The sequence below is a fragment of the Pagrus major genome, chromosome 15 (genome assembly GCF_040436345.1).
Source record: "Pagrus major chromosome 15, Pma_NU_1.0".
Classification (NCBI taxonomy): Eukaryota; Metazoa; Chordata; class Actinopteri; order Spariformes; family Sparidae; genus Pagrus; species Pagrus major.
In genome coordinates, this window is record NC_133229.1 from 7,249,077 (window position 1) to 7,276,149 (window position 27,073).

General features: G+C 43.0%; 1 protein-coding gene across 1 annotated transcript; it reads right to left on the reverse strand.

Annotated features, from left to right (window-relative positions):
* LOC141009703 (zinc finger matrin-type protein 4) lies at positions 1-26,424 on the reverse strand. The gene is made up of 6 exons (XM_073482392.1): positions 26,314-26,424; positions 22,508-22,600; positions 15,744-15,921; positions 12,403-12,660; positions 2,781-2,877; positions 1-43 (listed from the first exon to the last, which is right to left on the reverse strand). Exons 1-6 carry the CDS (start codon positions 26,422-26,424, stop codon positions 1-3), a joined length of 780 nt encoding a protein of 259 aa, XP_073338493.1.
* Between the last annotated feature and the right edge of the window lie 649 nt (positions 26,425-27,073).

A 27,073-nucleotide genomic window follows, 5' to 3' on the forward strand; every position in this document is an offset into this window, starting at 1 on the left:
TTACGTTGGGTTTTGAGTCAAACTTTCCCTTAACTGTCGTAGGCTGCACCGTTTTCAGCCCATCCACAATTTTACGTCTGTGCCTCCTCTCTAGCTTTGGCGTCACTCAGATATACACAAATCTCGTTTTTTTATTTCCTTTATGTTAACTCCTATATCAAGAATTGTCTTTAAATAAACCATGTTAAATAACACTGCATGTCAAAAATGTATCTTGTAGGGACAGTTTACCCCATAATCAAAAATATATTTATTTTCTCTTCCATGTAGTGCTATTTATCCATCTACTGTAGACTGTTCTGGTGTAAGTTGCAGAGTTTTGCTGCTCGGCTTGTGGTGCTCAAAGCACAAACAAAAAATACATTTGAAAAACTCAACAGCAATGTCTCTTTGCAGAAATCATGACCCGGTTACTCAAGATAATCCATGACCTTGATGTGAGCAATTTCATGGAGGAACTTTCTTTCTACGTAACTCCACAGTCTATATAGTCAACAGAGCATGCATGATGGTTCCCATAATAATAATAAAAATCATCTACTCCTTACTGACCAGTGGAAAACAGCATTTGGAAGTTGGCCACAAGAAAATAATTTCTTTTGTTTGCTTTTTGTGTCATCCTTCTTCCCTCTCTGCCTTTTCTCCTGCTTGTTATTGCCGCTGTTTTTCTCACTACACCCACCACTCTCTGTCTCAGAGTTAACTTGTTTGCAGAAGTTTGGTGTCCAGACAAGTTATGCTCTAGGGTGGATAAATACAGAACTTTCAGCTGAAGTGTCTCCACTCTCGGAAAAAGAAAGAAGATACAGCCCCAACAACAAAGTTATATCCTCAAGCAGCCTTTTATCTGGCAAACACTCAATTTATAACACAGTGAATTTCCATGATGTTGCTTTAAATACAAAGAGATGCATAGATGGACACACACACACACACACACACACACACACACACACACACACACACACACGCGCCCGCGTACCACAAAATCGCCTATGGCAATGCTTTGAGCCATTTCATGATAAATGCATGAAATGTAAGTGCTCCATATCGCGCTCACTTCCTGCTGGTGGGTATAATTTCCCTCACATCGGCTGTGATTACGTTTTCTGAAATCAATGATGAAAATGACCAAACCTCATCGTGCGATTTTCATTCTTCATTATAAATAACCTTGTTTCCATTACGCTGCGCTCAGTCTGCTCCACATCTCTTTACATGGCTTATATGTAAATGATGAATGAATTTCATCCAGTGAATGTCGGTTGTGCCCCCCTCATCAGATATTTAAAAATGTAAAGCCCCATGATCATCAAAACATCTAAATACAAACAGTATGTGCTGTAATTTGCAAGTAGTGCTACCCAGAATGACTTTCAGTTTCTCTGTCTTTTCCCTCTGCCATCATCCACAAACAATGCAGTATAATTTCTTGGCTGCAACAACACAAAATGTTTCCAAGAAAATTGACTGTTTGAATCCACCTGAATCTTCCCAATGACAAACCAATGCCGGCCATGCCTGTTCTCTTCAGCCCTCAGCAGTCTGTACTGAACTTTTACTTGAATTCTTACTCAACTTGTTTGTGCAGTTGAACAGGGCACAATATTGGCATCCAATACCAGGCACATGCTGATGAAACATGCAAGGTCCTGAAGGATTTTCTTCACTTAACAGCCAAAAAAAACCCCAATGGTAATCTATTGAGCAGCTGGCAAAATTTGGAAATGCAGTAGTTACTTGGCCATTGCCCTGCATGTGGATGTACCCTGGTGGCAACATCTGCATAGTGTGACATCATATGCATCACTTCTATGGGGCAGGACAGGAAAAGGATTGTGGAAATGTTAATACATGTTTCAAATGGACACGCACGCAGGCGGAAAGCCTGTTGTTGTAGCGTCACACTGCCTCCCTTATCTCTCACTGTGAGTGCTTTTCTCTTTGTGTCTTCTTCTTAGTCTCAGTACAATGAATTGTAGTGGGGATAAGCTCTCACACATTCAGAGAGTTTTTCATTTGTTGCACTCATTTGTATACATGAAAAATGATTAAAGTGGAAAAAGACTACTTTTCAACTCGCTGTTTCCCTGTGGTACAACTGTTGGCGCCACTATTGCAAACACAGTATAAGCAACATGGCTATCGCTAGCAGCCTGGCTACTGTCCAAAGCAGGGAAAACGACTGTAAGAGTCCCAATTTGACGTAGAAACCCTGATCTCAGTGTAATAAAAAGGAAGAATAAAACACTTGGTTGTGTTGACAAGTAGACAGGTTTACTTACTGACCTAGTAGAAAGAATGCCAGTTTTGAACTGTCTCAAGTCCTGCTACTCAGGGAAAACACATATCAGAGGGCAAACAGACCTTGAAACAACACCGGTGCTCTCCACTGAGTGAATGCCCGTCTGTTCACTCTTGTTTCCCTCTTCACCCTTTTTACCTCCTCCACCAGCGGGGTTCTTTTCTTTTGAAGTGTGCAGTTTCCTCTCTTCCTGTTTTGGTTGCGTAATGCAACTTTCATTATTGCGGTGGGCAGGCCGAATAGCTTATTGAAAGCGAGGTTGATAGGGAACTGATCTATATGTGGATGGTGTCAATTTTACTGCAGCCATTAGACTGTGCAACCAGTACTTACTTCAGAATGACAAGTAGAGGCAAAAAAGTTGTCTATTGTGTTGCTAACGGGTGCTAATCAGATTTTCTGTTTTGGAAAGTTACGCACTGTCTCTCTCTTTCAGGATTTTATTGACTATGAATCTGTCCATGTATGTACTCACTTGTTCTGGTGCTTGGAACCCTGGAGGTGTGCGTGGTACTGCTCGATGGAGTTGAGGACCACACTGCAGACACTGCAGGAATAACTACTACGCAGCCCTGGAGGGACACAGACACACAAGTACAGAGGTTACTGTGAGAACACTTTCAATAAATATGGTTAATAAAAAACCTTAAAAGTCATCATCATCATCAGCCATAGTAGCAATGAGGCCGACATGAGAAACAATACAAATCTGAACTGACACCAAATAAAAGCGTTATTTTTCTGCAGTGCAGGGTAATTTTCCTAATTAGAGTGCATCTGGAAAAGGATTTGATTAGAGTAATCATTAGGAGAAAGCCAGTTACATTTTTAGATCCTGAGATCACTGCCTTCTCCTGCTTTCTCATGCACGTGTGTGAATGTGTGTGTGAAGGTACTTGTGAAACTTGAACTTGAAGACGAAGAATGAGGACACACTGGGGGTGAGAAGAAAAGGTTGTGTACATGTGCATCACTGTCTATGGCTCTGCACATGCACACATTTGTATTGTATTGGTGAATGCATGCTTGAGATGGTGGGGCTCAGACACAGATGTGAACTAATTAGAGGGTTTGCAGGTGGTCGAGATTAACACCCAAAAATAGATGGATGAGGATGGAGATCCTGACAGAGTGGGGTGAAGAGGGTTGGGCGGAGGATTAGGTAGACAGAGCGGGTGAGAAGAAGGAAAAATAAGATGCATCAAAAGATGAAGGAGACGGAGACATGCTAAGGATAATGAGTTGTCACACTGCAGCAGTGATGTAAAATGCATGCCGGGGTTTGATGATCACAGAGAAAACATGACGCGTGTTTCCACCCCCCAAAAAACTCCCTCTTACACATGTGCTGACGACAGAGTGGCAGCACTGATTTTGATTTCAAAATCTCTCTTCCACAAGGGCAGAGGAAGATTCTCTCTGATTCGACGAGGATGGGGCAATCAGCAGCGTGACATAATTGGCTGCGTGTTCTTTGTCAGAGATGCCATGAAGTGCTATTTTTGTTTCCGCACACTGCAGAGCCGTCTCTGCAGAACTTTGCTCAGATCAGAGATGAACAACCTTGACGCTTCAAGGTTGTGTGACAAGACAGTCAGGCAGCCTGTCCATGTTCAACCCCTCCATGTCTGTGCCTTTCTTTTCCATGTACGTGTTTTGACAATGAATATATAATTCGGGGAGTGGCGACTGAAATCGGCTGATGTTTGCTTGCGTGTGGGTGCCCTTTTCTCTGCTGTCATTACTGTCCTTGAGATTTATGAGTTGTCTTGTGTATTCCATCACCTTTTGACCCTCTGTGGCGGTAATTGGTGAAGTATGTTGGGAGATGAAGTTGTAATACAGTTAGGGAGTGGTGGGAGGTCATTTATACTGGGCTGGAGCTGCATAATGTGGCATATCTACTCCCTGTTGTCTCCGAGTCGCTCTGTCTGTTTCAGAGGTGATTAAGGACAAGCAGTCATTTACAAGAAAGCCACGACTGAATAAGTCGCCTGGAGTAAGCACAGTCTTGGCTTAAATGTTGATATTTTGAATCTATTAGGAGCTAATAACGAAGTCTGTGTGTGTAGGAGAGAAAAAAAGAGAGATAGTACACCCTCTTCTGCCAAAATGTCATTATTCTGTTCTCCCTTAATGAAAAGGCTATTAATTGGAGAGGAGATAATTTGGAAAAGAAAGGAATGATAAGTCTCTCATTCTCCTTCCCTTTCTCTTCAACGTAATTCTATACTGCCGCAAGGATTACACAAAGAGGTCTTTTGTTGTATACACGATTAAGTGTGTTTTATGTGCCTGTGTGTGTGTGTGTGTGTGTGTGTGTGTGTGTGTGTGTGTGCACACAAAGGCAGCTTCCCTGCTTTTAGCCTGATTGATGTCACCTCCCCACTGGCTGACCGAGTAACACTGATGCACAGTATGCTGCAGTTTGTGTCTGTCCCAGAAAATGTGCTTTCGAGCACACATTTCATGCACGCACGTGCGTACACACACACACACACACACACACACACACACACACACACACACACACACACACACACACACACACACACACTGTGTTTTGGTTAATAAAGCAGTTCTGGCATAAGACAACACTGTGCCCTAATCCATGTTAATTACATGCAGGGAGAGTGTGTGTGCAAGTGACAGCATGCAGCACAGGGTTGTGAATGTGGGTTTTTTTTGTGAGCATGAGCAGTATTTGTGAGGGTGCTCTAAGCCTTGTTAATTACACAAGAAGATATGCCAGGAAGAGAGAAAAGTGGGGGTGAGATGAGCTCAGGCAGTGGGTGTGGAGCTGTTTGTGGCTGTCGTTTAATGCACAGAGTCTTCTGGCATCGCTGGCACCCCTGGTACGGAGACGCCTAAATGTGTGTCAAAAATGCAATAAAAGACAAAATTATGTTCTTTTCAAGAACCTTGTTGCAAGAAATATAACATCTTCCTGCAGTTTTAGAGTCAGATATATTTTATCTGTGCCTCGGCTCAAGCTACAATAATGAACCATTTGGAGTGTAATGTTCATGGCTCGTTTCATTAGATAGCTCTGCCAAGCCTCTTACCTTTAATTTGTGAGTCTCAGAGGGTTTGCAGGTAGTGGTCAGCTCTGACGTTTGTGAAGTCTAGTGTTACATGAGCACTGTTGGTTAAATACAGGGATGGTTTTCAGATGCTCAGGGAGGAATTGAGCCGTGTGTTCTGAACATCAATGTACATATGGATCGTTTCATGGTAGATTTTCCTCCATTTTCCACTTCCTTCCTGTGAGACGACTGCAACTGGGAATCTCAGTGTAAGGTACTCATCTATAATTTCATTCACCATGGAGGCAGGATAATAGTTTACAGAGCTCTTACTACCCTGGAGCCTTTGTGCTATGGCACACCATTAGTTTACCATGTGCTTTGCAAGATTAAAAAGGAACTGGATCCAAAAAGAAGCCCATCGAGATGCAATCAAACCAACAGTCTGCAGCAAAGGCTTGACAGTTCGTCTCACAGGAATATATCACAAATACCATAGCAGAGGGGGGTTGAGCACTGGGTGAGAATCATTTTGAGTGGAATTTTACCAAGAAACAAACTTTGAAGGACTTATAGGGAGACTAATTAGTTTTGCGGTGGATGTGACAGTAATTGGCGAGGCCATCTGTTTTAGACAAAGAATTATAATACACAGGAAACAGACTTCATGAACTATGGCTTTTTAATAAAATGACCAGATTCTTTAGTATTTTTCATCTCTGCTCATTAATTTATGTGTGTTCTTAGTCTCATCTTAACTGATTAATAATTCTTAAAGGTAGTTCATAAGAATATATTTATATTCAGGATGGGTAATGAGACTATTTGATATCTGTGCCAAAATGATAACCGAGTTTGATATCAAAACCTGTCAACAAAACTTTTCAACACCTTAGTTTAGAAACCTGCTTTAACATCATGCTTTAAAACTTTCTCATTCAACTAAATACGCCAAACTCCTTATTTCATCATTGTTTAAGCAGTTATAATAATTGTTTTTTTTTACAACTTGGGGGCCACTTACACAAGGTGCAAACATGAAATAGACAAATGTAAAATCGATATGGCGAACACATGTAAACACACCAGCTGCAACACCCATCAACATGCTAACCTTCCCTTTCATGAGTATTCAATAGTCTTTCCTACATTATTACATGAGTACTCAGTAATTATGGCGGTGTGGTTGTACTTGAGATTGGGCTTGATCTTGAGACCAATTTTTGGAGATTGAGGTCTCGTCTTGAAATCGACCAGATTTTTACTCGGTCTTGTCTTGTTCTCAGGAGATTTTTTTTTTTATACCAGTTAAGACCACAGCTGCAGGGATATCACTGTATTGAATATTTTTTTGGGACATTCTGCACTTAATGAAGGTTTCTATTAGAAGACAAGAATCATCAAGACAACCTGATGCATGCAGATTACGATTATTTATCAAGACAATTTTCATGGCACATGTATACATACACATATACAGTAGATACTGTGTATGGAATTAAAGAGGTGAATGAAGAGGAATCTTCAGTTTTTATGGGAACATGGATCCTTAATATCAATTCAAGGACTGTCTATGGTTTGCATGTTCAATATTTTAGCAGTGTGACCCCTAGATTCCACCGGGACTGGCATGGCCATGTTACAGCCGTGATACGGTTGCCAGAGCTGATCGAGGCCATTCTAGTCAATGCTCATGTTTCTACCAGCTGCGCCACAGCACGTCTCAGAAACGTCCGAGAATCTCCCCTCTGCTCTACGGAGAATACACGGTGGGTCTATTTTTGACGGAGACGGACTGCAGTCACGTCAAGCTGAACAGAGCAGATCGTGCCGGGCAGGAAGTCACACACAGGAACAGCGTAGTGCATCTGGTCAATTTTCAAAATAAAACACCCTGTACCGTTTTGGGATCATGTCACTACATCAACATTACTTCATCGATGGATTTAAGTACCTAGCCTACTCACCCGTTGTAGAAGCAATAAAATCAAAATTGAATGTGACGAAATAAGCAATTGCAATGACGAGACACACACACACACACACACACACACACACACACACACACACACACACACACACACACACAGGAATATAAGCCATGCTGGTAATTAGCATTCATTTGGAGATGTGTTTCTGCCCACCTGACAAGTATGTGTTGAACACTCCCAATTACGGAGGAAAATATCTGATTCTTTGCTCCACCAGCTAGTGGCTAATTTTGTCTGCCATTTGGTGTTGAGCAGGTGGCATTCAGTGGGTGAAAACAGCTGCCTCCTGCTACTGGAAACAACACTGATGAGAGCAGTGAAGCAAAACACAAAAGTTAGGCTGTTAAACCAAAACAATGAGCTGAAAGATGCTAAAATGCTCTGTTGAGCTGAGTGGAGACAGGAAGCTGTCGATTTTTCATTACAAGTCGCCCCTTTCACATTACACATAGTCATTGGAACTGATGTCAAAGGTGAAGGCCAAGTTTATCATCATGTATGCAATCATACATGGTACAATATTTAGTAAAATTTGGTCTCTACACATCCTGAGTATCAGGAGAAGTTGGCGGTCATTATGTGGTACCCAGGGACCAAGTGGTTCATTGTTATTAGTACCAATTTAAAAAAGATTATTTTGTTTAATTAGGAAGGTATTTTGACTCAAATCAGGAAATGAGTGAACGAGCCTAAGATGCCAATTTTCTTGACACTTTATGATACTTGATGGTACAGCCACATTTAAGTCGGTACTCAAGAAATATCAAGCTTTGATGGAAGACCTACTTTATCTTTTTGTACTTTGTATGTGGGTCTACAGTGCCTGCAATATATCTTGTTTATGTGTGCATGTATGTCTGCTTGCTTGTGGGACTGTGTCACAGTGCGTGCTGTCTCATGGGAGAGGAGGTCAGCTCTGTCTCCCAACTCAGGCACAGTCATCAATTACACACAATTTTCTCTGCTTTGGTACCTCACCCTCTCCTGGGGTCCTCACAGACACACACACATACGGAGACACACTCTACAGTCCTAGACGCTTATCTCACCGCCTCTAATTCTCTACAGAGTCTCCTGAGAGAAGACACAGTGCTCTGGCTCTGTCTTGAGGGGTTTCTACCCCTGTCGTGATTTATGTAAAGACACAGCTGAGTCAGGCGGGCTCCATCCCTTGCCAGTACCCACCCCCACTGAAACTCTGTCCACCTCCATAATCCTTTTCCAAGGGTTTTGTCTGGCACCTAGCCGTAGAAAATAACGACATTCTCCCCTGTGCCCTGTCTGCGCAATTACACCAGAAAAATTCAAGAGTAAGAAACAATGTCGATAAAAATGTCATGGGGATTTTGTGATACGTTTCGGTCTTTGAGAGTGTGAAAGGGGGGGCCGGAGGAGGGGGGAGTTAAAAAGAGAGAATATGCAGTACAATGAAGTACAAGCAAAGGTCAGTATCATCAATAGGACACAACCAGATAATACAGCAAGGGAGACTCTACAGCCACAGTCTGGAGAGAGAAGGAATATTGGTGTGTAAATAATTCACCTGTGCCTTGTGGGGAGCTAATGAGGAAGACAGATGAGACATGACAAGAGATCAGAGCCCCTAGTGGTGTGCACGCACACATTTACACACAAAACAGCCACAGCAACAACAAACAAGGACACAAGACAGAGTACAGCAGCAGGAAGGCGGTGTGAAAAAGATAAAAAGGATGTAAAGAGAAAACAGTTCCACAAAGGGAGAGGAAGGACAAAAAGGCAGAGATGAATCTGCACTTGGCTGAGACCGAATTTCTCATTTCTCCCCCTTCCCCCCTCTCTCTTTGCTCAGCTGCCGCTTCGTTCGACCCTCCCTCCCTCCCGAGATTACACCAGGCACACCTGTGACTTCACACCTGAAGTGGTGATAAAAGCCAATCAGATGTGAGAAACTTGCACCGATGAAAATGTGTCGATCTGAAGAGCAGGCGACCACTGGCGATGGAGACGTATTGTAATGAACAAAGTGTTTCAGACGAAAGGCGCTGGGACAAACACTTGATTGATGGCACATATAATAGATCCCGTCAGCAGCAAGCTCACTTAGAAATCTTAGACCAGTTGCCCTTGAAAAGAAGACGGGTAATAGATTTTGCCATGGAGTTGTCACTCTTCGCTGAGTGTGATTATCTCTGATATGAGAAAAGGAAAATCTGACTTTTAAAAATGTCCATTTTATATTTCAATTTTAAATGTGCTCTGTAGTTATATGCTGAAATTTTGAGTCCAAATAACCCAAAAAACAGCTGAGGTTGTGGGATCTGGGTCACAGTGTGTGGATGGAGGACGATATCCAACATGACACCTCTTAAAGCCTCTGAGCCAGTGTAGGCGGCAACATGACTCATGCTTTTAATATGATTGGCTTCTTGAGATGATGGTTTGTGTCATGGCACCTGGAGCACAGAGCGAACGGCACGGCTTCGGCTCACACAGGATCTGCATGTGTGTGTGGTGGCGTCACACTTGTGTGTGTGTGTGCGCGGTAGAGGTGTTGTGTGGCGCTCGTATGCATGCTGGGCTGCGTGCTGCAGTGGGATGATGTTGGACGATATCACTCATAGGAACCAGAAAAGGAAAAAGCACTTTCTGTGCCAGATACTATTAATAATTTCATTAGAATACCCTTCTGGCAGTAATGTGTGTGTAAGCATGTGAATCAGTGTCCTCTTACTGCTACATTTGTATGTGGAAGTGTTTGCGTGGGAGGAGGGAGGAATAAAAGGCGAGAAACACAGTAATTAATACCCAGGACTCGCTATCAAAACTGTAGTTTAATCTCAGTTTTACCAATTAATAATGTACAGTAAGAATCAATGTCAGTAGAACCTCTTCCCTAAATTCTTTTTTAATCCTTCAGTCTGAGTGAGACTCATGTTTAAACCCTCAGCAGATGTAAAAGCGTGTAATGTGTGGTTATTTAGCTGCCAGAGCTCCCGCACTATGTATGTATGCTATATGCAACATGCCAACAGAGGCCCCATAGCTGTTTTTGAGAGTTTGACACAGTGCAATGCTAGCTAAGTGTGACAGCTATGCTGTAACATGAGGAGGCCGTGAACCCAGACAACTGACATGGGAAGGTCAGACTGCGACAAACAGATGATGAATTAGATGTGAGATACGCAGTTAATTGGGGAGAGACAAATATTTGCTTGGGATGATGGATGAGCTAACTCGTTATTTTTCTGGCTTAGAGTCCAACCATAGCATTCCAAAGAGTACTCCAGTGATTTAGTTTACGTATCCATAAAGTTGGGGAAAGTTTCCAAAAGCAATGGTCAGAGTTGATTCAGCAGAGATATCCAGATTTTGTTTGTGCGTCAAGCTCCAAACATGTTGCCTTCTGCAGTTACAATATGTAACTTGATAGGTTTTTTCTTTTTTTTTTGTTGGACCTAAACCACCAGGTCCATGTCTTTCAAACTGCAAGATGGAGTTTGAACTGTGATCTCCGGATAATGCCACTTCATTAATTTCTCATACTTCACAAAGCTCCTTCAGAGCCACAAATTAAATTAAAGCTGCTGTAAGTGTTATTTTCTTATTAAAATAAGTGTTAAATAGCTCTGTATTCAAAGTGTTGGTCAGTAACCCATGTCTCTCCTCCCTCCGCTCATGCAATAAGAGAGCAAAGAAACTTTCTGGTATCCCTACCCGCTTTATACAATCGGGACAAATAATTCCACAAAGAGGCGGAATGAGAAATGAAAAGAAGAGCTGCCTCAGAAAAAAAGAAAGGAGTCGTGCAAATGTGGTGACGCAGAAAGAGGGGAGGGGATTGCTAACTGCATAACGGACAGGAAGTTCGCTAGAATGCCAAAAACGCTTGCTATAAACAGCCATCGCCAGAGGCTGACCTCTAGGGCTGCTCGATTATGGCAAAAATCACAATCACGATTATTTTAGTCAAAATTGAGATCCTGAGATTCCTGATTATTTAGATCACTCATTAACTTTGGAAACATCAGACATTTGTTGAACTTTAAAGAAAAAACAGCTTTTTCGTTGAGCTTCAAACATTATTCAACAAAAAATCTGTATAATAATGATAATAATAATCATAATAATAATAATATATGATAAATATAAAGACCTGTTTAATGTACAAAGTGTATTATACTGTCATATTTATTTGCTATATAAAATGGGAGAAAGGACTGCTGATTTGGGACTCTCATCCTTTTTGCTCGCTCCTGTCATCGGTATCATAGCAGCAGGGATAGACACACGCATCAAAATCCAAGTGACGGCTGGCTTGACCAGGTTTAGCAAACAATGGCTCCCTTAATTGCAGTAAGCTGAACTATACATGACCTGGCCGAGAGTGAGTTTGGCTTTTAGGGAGGGTCGAAAGTGCCCCGCTGTAAAGAAAAGCGGTGCGCTGGATTTATAACACAAGACAAAAAAAGCAGAAACCGAATGCGGCATAATAATCGTTTTATCTCTTTGAACTTATTTTAATGATCGTTGGAAGCCAAAATTGAAAATAAAATTTGATTATTTGCCCAGCCCGGATGCACCCACAGACTATAAAAGTGGTTTAGTGCCTCTTTAATCTAGGAAAGTCTTATTATGGCCCTCCTGCAGAACTATAAAACTTTGTAATTCTGCATCTAAATTTTAATTTTAAGAAGGTATTCCAACCATCTGTATCACATTAATTGTTTACTGGATGAACACTGTGACTGTAGGGGTGGTTGATCAAAGGAAAGGAAACACAAAGTATGCTTTAAGGACAAAGAAGACAGGTAGTCAGCAGTAGAACCCATGTTTGTGTCCACATATACGGTGGATGTGAATCTTTACAGTAACTGGCGGATGTTGCTAATTTTATCTGTGAGTTAATGGTGTGGCTTACCTCTGTATTACATCTGTGAAATACACACCACAATAAAAGGCATATGGACATTCAGTCCACCCTCACCGCCACAGATCTCGAATGTGATCTCCCCCTGATCGACTTTCCCTGTACAAAGTCGTAACACCCCCAGTACCCGTCTCTTGACACTTGTGTCGGGCTCGGGCCCAAGAAGCTGACCTGTGCTCTCCGTGGCATCCAGACTGCCCGCTAGCTGCTCCAGGAGGCGTGCTCTGGCTGCGTTCCTGCGGTGTTTCTTGCCCTCGTAGTGCTGCTGGGCCATCAGCGGGTTGTTGAACCAGGCTCCACACAAGCAGCAGTACTTCCCCGCCTCTCTGCCGCCGTTTGCACCAACTACCGCCATGGGCCAGGGCAAGGCGGGGGGAGGAGGGGGACACGCCGTGGGGTCTGCGGGAACTGGAGTCGAAGGGGAGGAATCTGGGGGGAGAGGTGAACAGATAGGCGAAGAGTGAGGGATTACAGAAGGAAGAAGAGAGCGAGGGAGCATATTAACATTCATTCAAATGCAAATTGAGTTTTAAGGCAAAAATGACATGAAATAAAATATTTTCATGGATTACATTAACATAAGAATGTCATGCATTCATATTCAGATGCATACGCACACAGAGAGATGAAACCTCCAATACATCCTTACACACACTCATATGTGGTCATTTAAAAGCTCTAGATTTAGATAGTACTGATTGAGAGTGAGAGTAAAGAGTAATAGACTGCTGTAAGCCACATCTGTGGAGCACAGATGAGGGTCAGGAGGAAGCTGTCAGCGCTCCAGGGACCAGTCTGCAAGTGCTAGAAACTGGTTCTCTACTCACATCTATTGTACTCGCAAACCTTCCTGCTTTAGCTTTTTATTTTACCTACATCCTCTTCTCTCATCTTTCCTCCTCTCCTCTCCTCTCCTCTCCTCTCCTCTCCTCTCCTCTCCTCTCCTCTCCTCTCCTCTCCTCTCCTCTCCTCTCCTCTCCTCTCCTTTGTGAGCAAAAAAGATTTGGCAGACTTCCAGATGACCTGCTACTCATGACATGACACCGGTTACCATGGTGATTGCCCATTAATAGCCAACAGGCAGGGACATGTCCACAGGACGCGGTCACGGCTCACGCTGCGAAGACTGAGTTTGTGCGTATGTGGCTTCATGTGGGTGTTTGGGTCGTGGACTGAACGTATAGTCCACGCTTTAAAAACTGTGTGGTGGCTGAAGTGTGTGTGTGTGCGTGTGTGTGTGTGCGCGCATGAATGAAGCTCCAGAATAGGCTGCTCGGGTGTGTGTAAGGTACAGTATGTGTATCAAAGAAATCCTCTCTGCTCAAACTGTTTATTTGAACACAGGGAGGGGGTGTTAGGTCCACGGCCAAATTGTGTGAGAAAGCTTCAGATGCCAGATGGCATGTCCAAATGTGCCGGTACGCCATCTACAATGTGTCAATGAGTCCTACCGACTATGACTACACAGCCTCAATACTGCATGTTTAAACATTTTACATCACGAACAAAAGCCCACTCACACGTGCTTTCAAGCCAAAATGACTCACATCACGTCCTCTCACTGATAACAAATGAAGTGCAGGCATGAATTGACCATGAGTGTGAGGTGTGTTAGTTTGTGTGTGATTTTTTATTTTTTTTTTCTGTGTTGACTTGACTCTAGCCCCTGCGTGCTGATTGGCTGCTCATACCTTGATGTGTCTTCGGGCTCTGTTCACATAGTTACTGTATCTATGGCCGTGTCTCGGCTCATCTCACCAACCACACCCACTCACATTGCCTTCGCCTGTGTTTGCCTTCGCCTCACTATAATCTCACTTACAACCCTGTAACTCTTCTACTGTCTTTTCATTTTTCTGCTATTAATCTCAAAGACAAGGCCATCCAATCCCTGGTGTAACACTCGTTTGTGTGTGTGTTTGCGTGAGGCTGTCCATGAGTGAAGCTCCTGAGCTCTGACGGCTCTGAGGAAGAAATGGCACGTGCTGAGCAACAACAGGGAGAGATCCTCAGATGTGTTTTTTCCTCTCCATCCCTTGTTTTCCCACCCTTTCTTTTCTCATAACTGTGATCTCTGCACACTGGAGCAGAAGTAAGTGTTTTTCACGGAGTGGGGAGCAGGGAGTGTGTGTGATGGTGTGCGTGCAGGAGGAGGAGGAGGAGGAGGAGGAGGAGGTGGTTTGTTCGATAGGGGAGGGAACACAGGTACAGTCTCTGCTCTTTACCTCTCAAGGGCTTCTCCGTCACACATGGCCTTTGCTTTCTCTGTCCTCACTGTGTGGTTTTGTGTGTGCGTGTATGTTTGCGTGTGTTTAAGTGTGCCTGTTTGTGTCTCACACAAACGTGCAAGCATCAGTCATCCTGCCTATGTGTGTTTCTGACGATTGTGTGTCCATTCGTGCGCAGGCCTGTCAGCTTGGATGTGCATCTTCTGTGGAGCGCTCATCTCAGAGTGATCATGAAGGCTACTTTTGACTTTAATCTCTCCTGAAATCTTCTTCTTCTCTCCCAGGTCACTCTTTCCTCTCATCTCGCTCATGTTCTCTTGTTTCTTTTCCTCCAGGTCCCACTGTCACAAAACCGTGCAAACTCCATGGCAGTGGCTGTACAGAAGTGACATTTCTCCAAAGTAGGCCAAAGTTTGGCAAAAGTCACTCAGGGGCTTGATTATAACACTCCATTTTGTAGTGATTGTGTGTTTATGGCTCTTTGAATTTTCACTTTGAATCCAATTTGAATCACATTATGTAAAGCTTCCCTGGAGACGACTCACCAGCGCTGACACTTAAAAAAAAAAAATTGCTCATCTTAAACAATCATGAGCACAAACAAAAAATAATTTGAGGATGTTTTGACTTTTTCAGAGATTTTTTATTAATCATAAGACCTAAATAAATTAAAGGCTGTCTTCACCTTCAAAGTTTTACTCCTTTGGCCTCTGGCGTGTTAGCTTTACCAGACACTTTTTCCTCCCCTCTGATAACCAGGCTAGACTTTTTTAGACTGAGGCGTGACTAAAGCTGTACAAATCCACTTCAGATACAAATATATGCTTTGAACTGAAAATAGTTCAATGATACATGTCGCCGAAAAATGAATGAGTGACTCGTGGGAGCAGAGGTGAGACGGTAAATAACTCTTGGTCTTGGTGAGGACAGGCTCTGTGTGCAAACACCAAGACTGGAATCCAATACAGGTATTGATCAACTAGGGCTGACAGGGTTGATCATTAGAGTACCAGTTTATAGTCAGAACACTGATAGATTGGACTTGTCAAGCTTTCACTTTCAAGTCTGGCCTGAAGACACGCAGACAAAAACAGCTAGCTCAAAGTATCACCGTAATACTCTATTCTCTTTGTCTCCCAGCTTACACTCGGCCACTGCTGTGATTGCTGTGAAAGTATCTCGGTTCAAGTGCTGTAAGAGACAAGCCTCCAACAGTGCATGGTTGGATGTGTGGGTTTGATCACGTTGCTAGAATCAAGCCCAGAGGTAGAAGGTGTGAGATACCTGTGTTTGTAGGGCTGGTCATGGCTGCGGGTAGGTTGGTTGGCTCCCCCAGCACGAGGCGGACTCTCTTGGCGTGGGTTTTGCCCTGGTAGTGGGACTGGGCCACGATGGCAGAGGTGAAGAACATGTTACACAAGGTACAGCACTTGTTCCTGTCCACCTCTGTCTCTGCACAGTCCTACAGGAGGAGAGGAGAGGTAGGAGAGGGTAAGGGAGGTGAAGAGGAAAACAGGGTGGTGGAGGTGAAGACAGGAATGATGTGAAAAGAGAGGTGGGAAGAGGTGAAGGTGAGAAGAGAGAGGCAGGAGGGAGATGAGAAATATAGAGGTACACTTTGCCTCGACCTTCCTAAGCTTTGTCTTTTTCTCACTCTGTCTATCTCACACACACACACACACACACACACACACACACACACACACACACACACACACACACACACACACACACACACACACACACACACACACACACACACACACTAGCAAAGAGAAGGCTGATCAAATATTCATCTGTCTCTCTGGGCTGTGGCTTGGCCCCTTCACCGCTGCTGGTTCATTACTAATGATGAGGGGGAGTTGCTCCCCACGGGAGAGAGGGAGCACAAACAAAAAGACCAACCGCCTGATTGACACAAATGAACAAACACACACGCACCACACATGCAAATACACAAGAACACACACACATACACATGCAGAATTCAAGCAGTATTGCTGATTCTCCTTAGCTGTTTTCTGTGTTTCTAAACTTAGAAGAGCTGAAATACACTGTAGGTTGCATGTCAGGAAAATGATACCAATCCAGTAATATTCAGAAATCATCCAAAATAGCAGTAATGATTTCAGTGATCCTGGCATTTGCTTCTCTTTTGCACCGAGCACCACATTTTTCTAGCAGACTTTAGAAGTTGGAATATTTTTTCATTTTTTTCGATCGTTTTCCATCCATTACATATGATGGCCAGTTGGGCACACAGCCTCGCTCCACAGGCACCATGTTTTTTTGCACAAAACAAGCTTTTCCAAGGCGTTTTTGAAGCGAATCTCTGTGTGGTTGGGGTCTTAATGGGCACAAAATGTTCAGAAAAATCTGAGAAATACTCTAAAAACTCTTTAATGATAAAACTCTTTTGACACACCTGTTTTAAAATGTACAGAACATATAAAACTGAGCCACTAAGTGTCTTTTTAGTCTGAGAGTTTATAGTTTTACTTAAGGGAAATCAGACTGCTTCTGCATACAATGATATGCTTCGTGCTTTCAGCCTTGTATTAACAGTTTGCAGGAAGGTCCTGTCCTGTTTCAACATGACAGTTCCCCCACGCACAGAGCAAGAGCAAACACATGCTTTTCTAAGTTTGGTGAGCCTGCACAAAGACCTGACCTCAACCCCATCCAACACCTTTGGGATGAATTAGGACAGACTGTGAGCCAGACCTTATCATCCAGCATCCTTGCCTGACCTGACTAATGCTCTGGAGGCTGAATAGGAGCAGCCAGGTTTGAGGATGGCCTTGCCAAAAGTGTGGAGGCAGTTATAGCAGAATAATAATGTTTGTAGTTTTGGAAAGAGGTATGACTTAATCACACAGAGGTGTAATGTTCTTCAAATATATGGAATAAAACAAGGAGAGCATAAAAAACAAACAATAGATGAAACAGAGAGGAGAGAGGAGTTATATTTCACGCTTTCAATGCAACATTTTCATTCTACACGTTCCCAGCTGTTTCCCGAGTCTCTTTCTTCTACAGGCTGCTCACATTGAACCTCCACCTTCTCAGCTCATCCACACTTTTCTTCTCCCTGTCGCTGCCTCATCTGAAACCTTTCTGTTTGTTTGCAGACCTCTTCCATCTGTCCCTCTCTTTCTTTTTTCTTCTTTCTTCCTTTTCACACCAGCGATCTCTCTGGTCCAGGTGTCAAGTCGAGTCGGAGGAGAGAAACCTCCATCTCTGCGAGGGAGAGGACAATAATAGAAAAGCGTCTGCGACACCATATCTGTGTGTGTGGGTGTGTGCTGCGTGTCTCTGTGGATGCATGTGTGTATGTTTGTGTGTGTGTGTATGTGTGTGTGTCTTATGCCAGCCCTGGTTAGCATCACAGACAGCGGATGTGAGAGTTAAGGACACCTTTACCTTCCAGGCTTAGCTTTGTCTCTCAGCTGTCCCATCCTTCTCTCTTCCTCTCTTCGTCTTCTCTCCCTTCTTTCTCCATCCCTCTCTTCCTCTCTTGCTTTTTTGTCTTTTTGCCTTGCCCTCAGTCTCAGCCCTTTTCTCTCCCTCCCTCCCTCTGGGCACCAGTCTCAGTGACTCTGTGTGTTGTGGGATGAAATATTTATCTGTATTGGCAGGCCTTCGCCACCCCCTCTCCTCCTCCCCCGCTATGCCTCGCCTCCTCTCCTTCCCCATGTCTGTCCCTGCTGTGATCATGTTAAAGGATTTCTCTGAACTGTCCCATACCCCCCCACCCCCCATCCCCCTCCATCTCCACCAGTAACTCACTTCCTTTTCCTTCTCAGTTGGTACAAATTCATTAATTGTGCTTTGTTTGCACATGTAGCAAATGAGTGCATATTTATGTGTTTGTATGTAAAAAGAAGCTGATCTATATTTATCCCACGATCTTTATTCATGCTTGTATCGCGGGAGACACACTGTCTGTGAGGACGAGTCTCACTCCCTCTCACTCCATCCATCCCTCTTACCTACATTTCCACTGCTCCCTCATTACCATCTCTCCTCATTCTGGTCCTCCCTCATGTGTACTTTCTGCTCCTCCTCTCCTACTATTGTTCTTCCCCTCCACTTCCCCCTTTCGCCTACTTTGTCTACATCTTCCCTCCCCATGGGCAGCGCTGCTGAGATCTGGTTCTACCCAAATCTCGTTGCATCAGGATGAGGAAAATGAACCGCAGTAAGATGATGTCCCACGACTGTGTGGTTTTAGACTCGGGACGAAGAGGCTGAGCTGACTCTCTGTGGCAGCGTACAGTAGCAGTGGTCTCACCTGTCACAACACACTGAAAAGTAAAGAAGCAGTCAACCGAGCTTTGACTGAAACACAAAGAAGAACGTACTTGAAAGGAGGAAGGCGACGCAAATCCTGTCGCTCAATGACAGATGTTACACCAGGGATTCAGTGAGAGTGCGGGGAAAGTTTTAAACAATTTCATGTGTGTGTGGGTGACTGACATGTGAATAATTGTCAGCTCATTACAGCTGCCACTCCACTGAACCACTTTAAACAATAAACAGCATCTCTGACTCACTGTTTCCCTCCGTCGTCTGTCTCTGCTGAAAGTCATCAACCTTTCTGTTTCTTCGCGTTTGATTTCTAGATTCCTGCCGCTGCTCATTTCAATATTCCTCCCTGTTTTGTCGCTCACTGTCTCTACCTGTCGCACCTCACACATCTGTTGAGAGCTGATTTGCATGCGACCCAATTGTTGTTCCTGTTTGTGTGTGTGCACAATCTGCATGTGGGCCTTACAGTGACGTCTGTATCGCAGAATATTTTGTGTTTGGGTGGCTTCATCCTGCTCATGCACCTAACAATAGACTCCTAATTAGCTGTGTTAATCTTCTTCTCCTTCTGTTTTGCTTTCTCTCTGCTCCTCCTTACTTCTCCTACTGCTCTGTGTCGAGGCGCTGTGGGAAACATTGCTAAATATACACATGGAGCAGCGCAGGGAAACAGACGCTCTCATTTGGAGTTTGAAGAAGCGCTGAAAGTGTAAATTGAAAGGAGCGACGGTGCAAATATAGCATTAAAGGAGAATGAAAGGCGAGGGGGGAAAAAAAGCATTTTGTTATCTCTTGCCCTTTGCGCAAGAAGAAAACTGCTCAGATGGAGAAAAAGAGCACGGTGGAGAATAGGGGAGAATAAAGGATAAAGTCCCCCCTCCCCTTTCATCTGGGAGCACCTTTACGACCTACTTTCTCCATGTTTGTTCTATGACAACACTCTCACCTTCACACAAACACACAAACCTCGAGGCATGGCATTTTACGCCGGGTAGAGGCTGGCATTTGATTCACTCCTTGAAAGGCCTGTTCTGCTGCTCCCATTGGACTGCACCATGTCAATTGTTACGAGAACAGAGGGGCAAAACACTAAGATGAAATGCAGAGTAAAGATGTGCAAAACTTCCCCGGGGACAAAAAAAAAAGAAGACGATGAAAGATGTGAAAGAAGCAAAGTTTATCCCAAATTGAATGGTGAGAATTTCATCTCTGGAGATCAGCTTCATCTTACAACAGTTCTCCAGCACTGTCAGATAATCAATGTCATATCTCTGTGTGAAAGGTTATGAACAAAGTGCTAGCTGTGGCGCTCACAGTACGATACAGTAGATGAGTTGAGTGTGTGTATGTATGTGTGTATGTATGTATGTGTGTGTGTGTGTGTGTGTGTGTGTGTTTGTGCATATAGCCTTTTGGTGTGTGTTCAGTGTCCCATATGAGGTGAAAGCCAGGAGGGGCTGAGTCATGTCTTATTCACTTAGGGAGACAGATGGAGACGCAGGTGTGTATATCTCTACAGTATGTGTGAGTGTGTTTGTCAACCCGTGTGCCCTCGACATGCCTCCAGTATTTTATGCGCGTCTGAAGCATGGTGCACGTTTATCACCTTTTTCCATCCGATTGTACAGCTTGTGTTAAGAAACATATTCAGCATTTCAAGAGTCTTAAAGTATGAGATGATTCACACTGTGTTTTATCCATCCCAACGTTTCAGTTTGGTATAGTTCTGTGGTGGCAATTGTTATTTTTAGTTCAGTTTGATGCTTCAAAGGCCTGCTACTAACAATTATTTTCATTGTCCATTAATATTTTGATTATTTTCTCCATTAATCCATTAGTCTTTTGGTCCATAACATGTTAGAAAATGGTAAAAAATATGTCAGTTAGTGTCTCCGAAGCCCAAGATGAAGTCCTCAAATGTCTTGTTTTGTCCACAACTCAAAAGTATTAATTTTACTGTCAGAGGAGTAAAGCTTTTTCTTATACGTTTTTGCTTCTCTTCTCTCTCCAGCTCTCCTTTTTTGTTCCTCCAACCATTACTTCAGTCATATTTGATGTGTTTAACAATATATAAATGCTTCCTCAGAGAGACTGTCTTAACATGTACACTGTTATTTCTATACTAAGCAATTATCGTGTCTCACTCCTCTCCGACTGACTGCTTTGCACTCTGCCTTTGAGTGTGGCTGTGAGGAACAGCTATAAACACCTTCTACAAAACTCTCTTCGAGCATCACATGGGCCTCATCTAATAAGTCGGCATCGATTTAATTTTTGCTATGAATCTTCTTGAATGGATCTCAAACTTTTGGCTTATGTAACAGATATGCAAAGAGACTTTGGATGCCCATAGATAAAGGAAATGGTGTGATAATGGAGACACACTACATCTGATGGTGAGGGGACAAACCCATCTATGAATACAAGGTACAAGGAGGTTCTGGTAAGTAAAAGAGACAAGGTATCACGTTCCAACAAGGAACATCGATATATCAGCACACATGGTTTAAGGAAGATGTGACTTCTACCCCGCTTGGTAGTTCTGGCTGCTTATATTTAAAATGTGTTAATCCAGATCTGTCTTCGTGCTTTTGCCCTGCTGGATTTATGGATTTGATCTTTAATCTGCTTCCTTTGAAGATGTTTGCTTGCAGCCACAAACATTATTTCTCAGGGTTTCAAACTTTGCATTGCTTATTCATAAAGTGCAACCTGAGATCAGTTACACTGGGGATAAACATTTTAGCTCCCTCTTCTTTTTGTTGTGAATGTCCTGTCAGTGGAGGACAGAGGGTCATCGCTGCACAGAGCTAATTGGACCCGCACTACGTCCCAGGGTCTCGGCTGTTGGCGCTGCACCGTTTTTGGAGACGCTCCACCTCCTTCTCTGCCCTTTCTCTCTCTGGCACAGCTAGATTTGTCAGTTAGTTTGATAAGCTTTATTTTTCCACCAGCTGTGTCCTCAGAGTGTGTAGCGTATGTATACTGCGTGTGTATGTGCGTTCTGTGCCATGCGGGATTTATAGGCTTGCCGGATAAATGGGGCACACAATGTACTATAGTGAAGCTCCCTCCACACAATAGTCTATTACAATCAACTTTCTTTTTCACAGACACACACACTCAAACTGACGCAAACACACATAGACCCACAAACACAAAGTGAAATTTTCAGCAAAATAGAAGTTGTGCTTCGGATGGATGCAGATGCAACCTCAGCATTTGCTCCAATTGCAGAACAGGGCCTTAGAAATAAACAGACACAATGGCCCACCTACGGCACTCAAACACACACACATACAGACACACAAACATTGGTAATGCACTGACCTCCCTAGCCATGGCCTGCAATAGTCAGATATAGAGCTGCTCTGGTGGCCTTTGCCTCGACTTAATCTTACCAGAAGCACCACAGTGAAAGCACAACCTCTCCTGGGAGAATTATAGCACAACAACTGCACACAGCAGATCAGATGCTCCCGTGAGCACTTGGCTGCTGCGGAAAAGCCTGAGTGTGGACAGGCCTAGTGAAGGATTAGACTGAGGCCAGTCGATGCACGTTTTTGTCATGAAAACACGCTTCAGTTTGCGATTACACTAAAAAAACAGGTCAATCTGTTGACCATTTAGTTTAGTTTAGTTTAAATGTAGTTAGAATGAAGTTACAAATATTCATGCGAGAGGATCATTGTATGTTAAGCAACACAGACACAAACACACACACAATGAGAGCATACTGGGTTATCTGGCCTCAGTCTCTTGGAAGGTGGTCCGCCGTCTTCAGGGTGAAGCATGTAGAACAGACGTACCTTGTTGGCATGTTTCTTACTCTGAGAGAGAGAGAGGGAGAGAAAAAAAAGAGAGGGTGAGAGTGTCAGCCAGTGAACTGAGTTTTATTTTATCAAGTCAGCCAAGAGGAGAAAAATCAATGTATGTCACTCCACCTTGGCAACTCCCTCCGAGCTCTTATCTCTGTTTCAGCTGATGATGCTAGCAGACATTTTGCCCCGCAGCTAGCAGACTAATGGCCCGGGCCAGCCTCTGCTTTTTGGGAGGCCAGCGGGAGATTGTTGGACAGGGGAAGGGAGTCGGGATTAAGGACTCTTCACTTCACATGTACACTGTGGGACTGTCAAGTGCTAAAGGAAGTTGTTCATTTAAGCCTGAAATTGACATGGGCTGATGAGAAGTTGCTATATTTATTAGAAAACTATTTATAGAAGAAGAGGAAGAAGAAGAATTGAGCTTCAGATCAATGTTTTTGATCACAAGAGTAAGAGAACTATTTAAAGAACAGGTTTTTTTCTTAAACTCAAATGAATAAACGTTAATCAGCTACCCAATGAGGATTTTCAATTTCAGACATGCTCTCCCCCAACCTTAATTCATATATTAGGAGAAAACAGATAATAGATTGGAATGAGTCTGCCTAATATTCAAAGCTTTTGGTGAACAGATGTGCATAACTGTTCTTGTGATGTTTTTTTTGTGTTGCTTACTCATATCCCGTTGCTGCATTGTTGTCGCCCCACCTGACAAAGCTATAATAAGCAGAACTATACAGTAGTGTTTATGTGGAAGGACAGTGAGCTGTCCTTGAAGCTGCTAACTGTCGCTTTAATGCAGAACAATGAAAATCACTGGACACACTGCAGGGTAAAGATTAGTGCGAGTGTGTTTGTTTGTGTCAAGACAGCTCTGTGTGTGTTTGTGTACAAGGTTGACGCAGCTATCTTGCTCCATACATAGCATTTTATTGGCATGCTCTGACCTTCTCTCCTTTCTACGATACAACATCTATTATTATCTATAAATTCCAGCCCCGGTGCAGTTTTTCCAAGAAAGTGTTGACAGTTTGTATCTTTAATGCCACATGTGCAATCAAATACACATTACTGCATGACAGAGGGCGAGGAGACAAGTCATGATTGTGTGTATGAAAAGCATCAAGGGCGGAAAATATTGATTGTAGTGATGGGCATTTTAAGTAATTTCCGTATTCGAGTACTTGCATGAATACCAATACTCATGAGCATCCCTGGCTGATTTATGAGCGATGGAGGTGATTTAAAAGTGCCTTCAGTTGTCTTTATCCAGAGCTGTAGTCCCCTGAGGGTGATCACTTTACTGTTGAATCCAGATGATTTGTGGATTTAAGTTTTGTAGATGGAAATGTAACTTTGAGTCTATATCATGGCTGCTCAGCAGCACAAAAAAAGAAAGCGACTACCTCTGACAAGACACTGTACTTGCTGCTCCAGTGCTTAGATTGGATCCTCTGCCCCCGGGACAAGAAAGCCCCCCTCCCTCTACCTCACTTGCCTCCTCACTTGTCAGACTACTTTAATGCATTTTGTCAGTGCTTGTGTGTGTGTGTGTGTGTGTGTGTGTGTGTCTTGAGTGTATGCTTGTGTTTATAGGTGTATAAATGGTCATGCAGTAGATGGCTCTGGGATATGGGCTAAAAGCGGGACCTTGTGTCACCATGGTTACCCTGCACTGACCCTCACCCTCCTCTAATGGACTGTGCATGTCTCTCCGTCTCTTCAGTCTCTGTTTCTCCCAGTGACAAATCAAGTTGGAGGAGACAGACAGGGCAAAGGACAGCTATTAAAAATGTCTGCCACATCATCCTTGTGTGTTTGTGTGCATGTTCAGAATGTATCTCACTTACACATGATCAGATTCACATCCTTACGCCAAGCCACATCACTACTTTGTAGAGCTTGGACAAAAATATAGAAATCATGTAGGGGATCATCGTCATGATATATGTGTATATTGTTTTAGTCGATCTAATCTATGTGTATAGTCACGGTCAACTAGACTCTGCATGTCTGCAATCAGGTAAACAGGTAAGCTGTAACCATGGTAACAACTGCTTGGCAAGTATACACAAACTCTGTCAGGCTCGAGTCAGGCATAAAAAACAGAACGGTTGTCGAGTTTGGGCCAGCCAGGTTATTACTATTTCGGACCCAGTCTGGTCAAACAAAAAAAAATAAGGCCCGGACTAATTTGTGACAATATGGGACAGTAGTGAGTACTGACTCTGTAAAAGGCTGGGGTGCAAAATGAAGTTTTGTTGTGGGTTCGAAATACGCTCGTCTCACTTATAGTCCATCAATGTGAATCACCCATGTGTATATGTTAGTTTGTTGTTAGCTAGCTAGCTGTTAATGCTAACTGTTAATTGCTGTTACTAATAAAAAGTTAGAAATAGTTATAGAGTGCCGCAGGAATGAGCCCTAAAACCTGGAAATATATAGTATCTCTGCACTTCCTGTTCCCTTGACTCAAATTCAATTAGTTTTTTTCTAATGGGTTTTCAGTTAGACATCTGACCAAAAACACCAGCTTAAGAGATTTTCACCTTTTTAATTTCAGCATAAAATACGTCAGTAAATACCCCACGTTTGAATTATGACGCGTTTAAGTGTCTTTAAAAAGGGGCTAAATGACACTACAGAGGTTGTCGGGGACATTACGTCATCACAGTGAACATGCAGACTCATCTACTCACTAGACCATCTTAACAGGTCAACTTCAGTCGCAGACTATTCAAACTCAAACCTTAAAACCTGTACACTCACCATGCGGCGTGATGCAGTTCATCTATAGCCTAACGTTAGCTTTTTACTTCTGTCAATCACATTTATGCTTCAAAAATCATAAAAGTGGTGTTCTTCTTGCTGAACAAAACATGTAAGTATCATAAACTTATGTTTGTCACAGAGCTTATTTTCTGAAATAAAAAAAATAATTGAGGGAACAATTGCTGCATTGATGCTAACTTCTGGTTTAGCCCAGAAGCATGTGTCATCCCTGCAGCTTTTTATTTAACAAATATTCTTCTGGTGTTTTTGGCAGTAATCAAAAGTCCAAACTTTTTCTTGTCTTGTCTCCTTGATCCACTGACCTCTACAGAGACCTTTTGTCAGGGGTGACACTGAGGACAAGCAGTGGATCATATTGCCCGTTCGACAGAAACACACAGCGTTGAATTGTGCAGACAGACTTGGGTTGAGAGACAGAATAAGATTACGTTCACGTGCGTGCAGACACATACACACTGTCGTCGTCCTTGTTAATTCTCTCCAGATAAGGGCCTTGTCCTCATTAGTCTGCTTGTTAATCCCAATTGTGTCTTGTAATCAAGGACGACCTCAATGCAGTACATGCATATGTGCCCGTGCGCACACATACACACACATGCACACACGCTAGTTAAATAATGCACCGGGCTGATTATTTAATGGCCTTTCATTGAATTACTCTCAGGGAGTCTGCTGAGAGGTAGACAACATTAAACACAAAGTGTGCGCGTGTGTTTGTTTGTGTAACCAGCATTACCATGCTGCATTAAGTCTATGTATAATGGATGAGCAGTGTTTTGAACGGCACAAGCACAAATTGGTACAAATAAGGCTGATGCAAAGTGCACAGTGCAGGAATCTATCTGTCAACCAGAGATAGTAGAATTGTGATTGTTTTCCCCCTTTCTTTCGTGCGAATGTTGCTGTGTGAGCAGAGACGGACTCACCTCATAGTGAGCGGTGCGCTGGGACTCGGAGATGAGCTGGGCATTGCAGATGTTACAATAGCTCTCTGTGAACAAGCCTCCATCAACGACGCCCGAAGACTTCATCTTCATCTGAGACTACACAAACACACACCCCCAAAACATATGCAAATATGAATATGATTAAATGCAGGACAGAATAAAATGTCAGTGAACCTTATAGTGTGTGTTAGGGGTGCATGAGCATGCATGTATCTCATCTCAATTTAGGAACATTTTTTCCTTCAGAGTGACAGATTCATTGTGACAGTTCAGCCCCAAATATGTTGATCCTCTGTGTCAGAACATAGTCTCATGGATGATTTTGGCTCCAATCTTGGAAACAATGGCCTGAGGCTCTGGCTTGAGTTTCTGCATCTGACTTACCATTAAACTGTTAAATATATATTTCTCAAATTTTTGGCATCATTTAGAAACACTTAAGATGCAGACAGAAACGGAGAGATTCCAATTTTGGTCAAGGTGATCCTAAGGTTTCACTTACATAATGCAGTGTTTGAGTTGATTTATAGAAATGCATCACATTTTATCAGCGTATAATTTTAATATGTACAATCATAATCTGTAATACAACCAGTAACACCAACAAACAAAGACATTCAGTTGAGTGAAAAGTACAGTTTTAAACAGTGGAGCAGGATGTAAGAAACGTTCCACCTCTGCCTTCAGCCATATAAATTAACTAAAGGAACATTGTTTAAAAATTTAGGAACATTCAAGA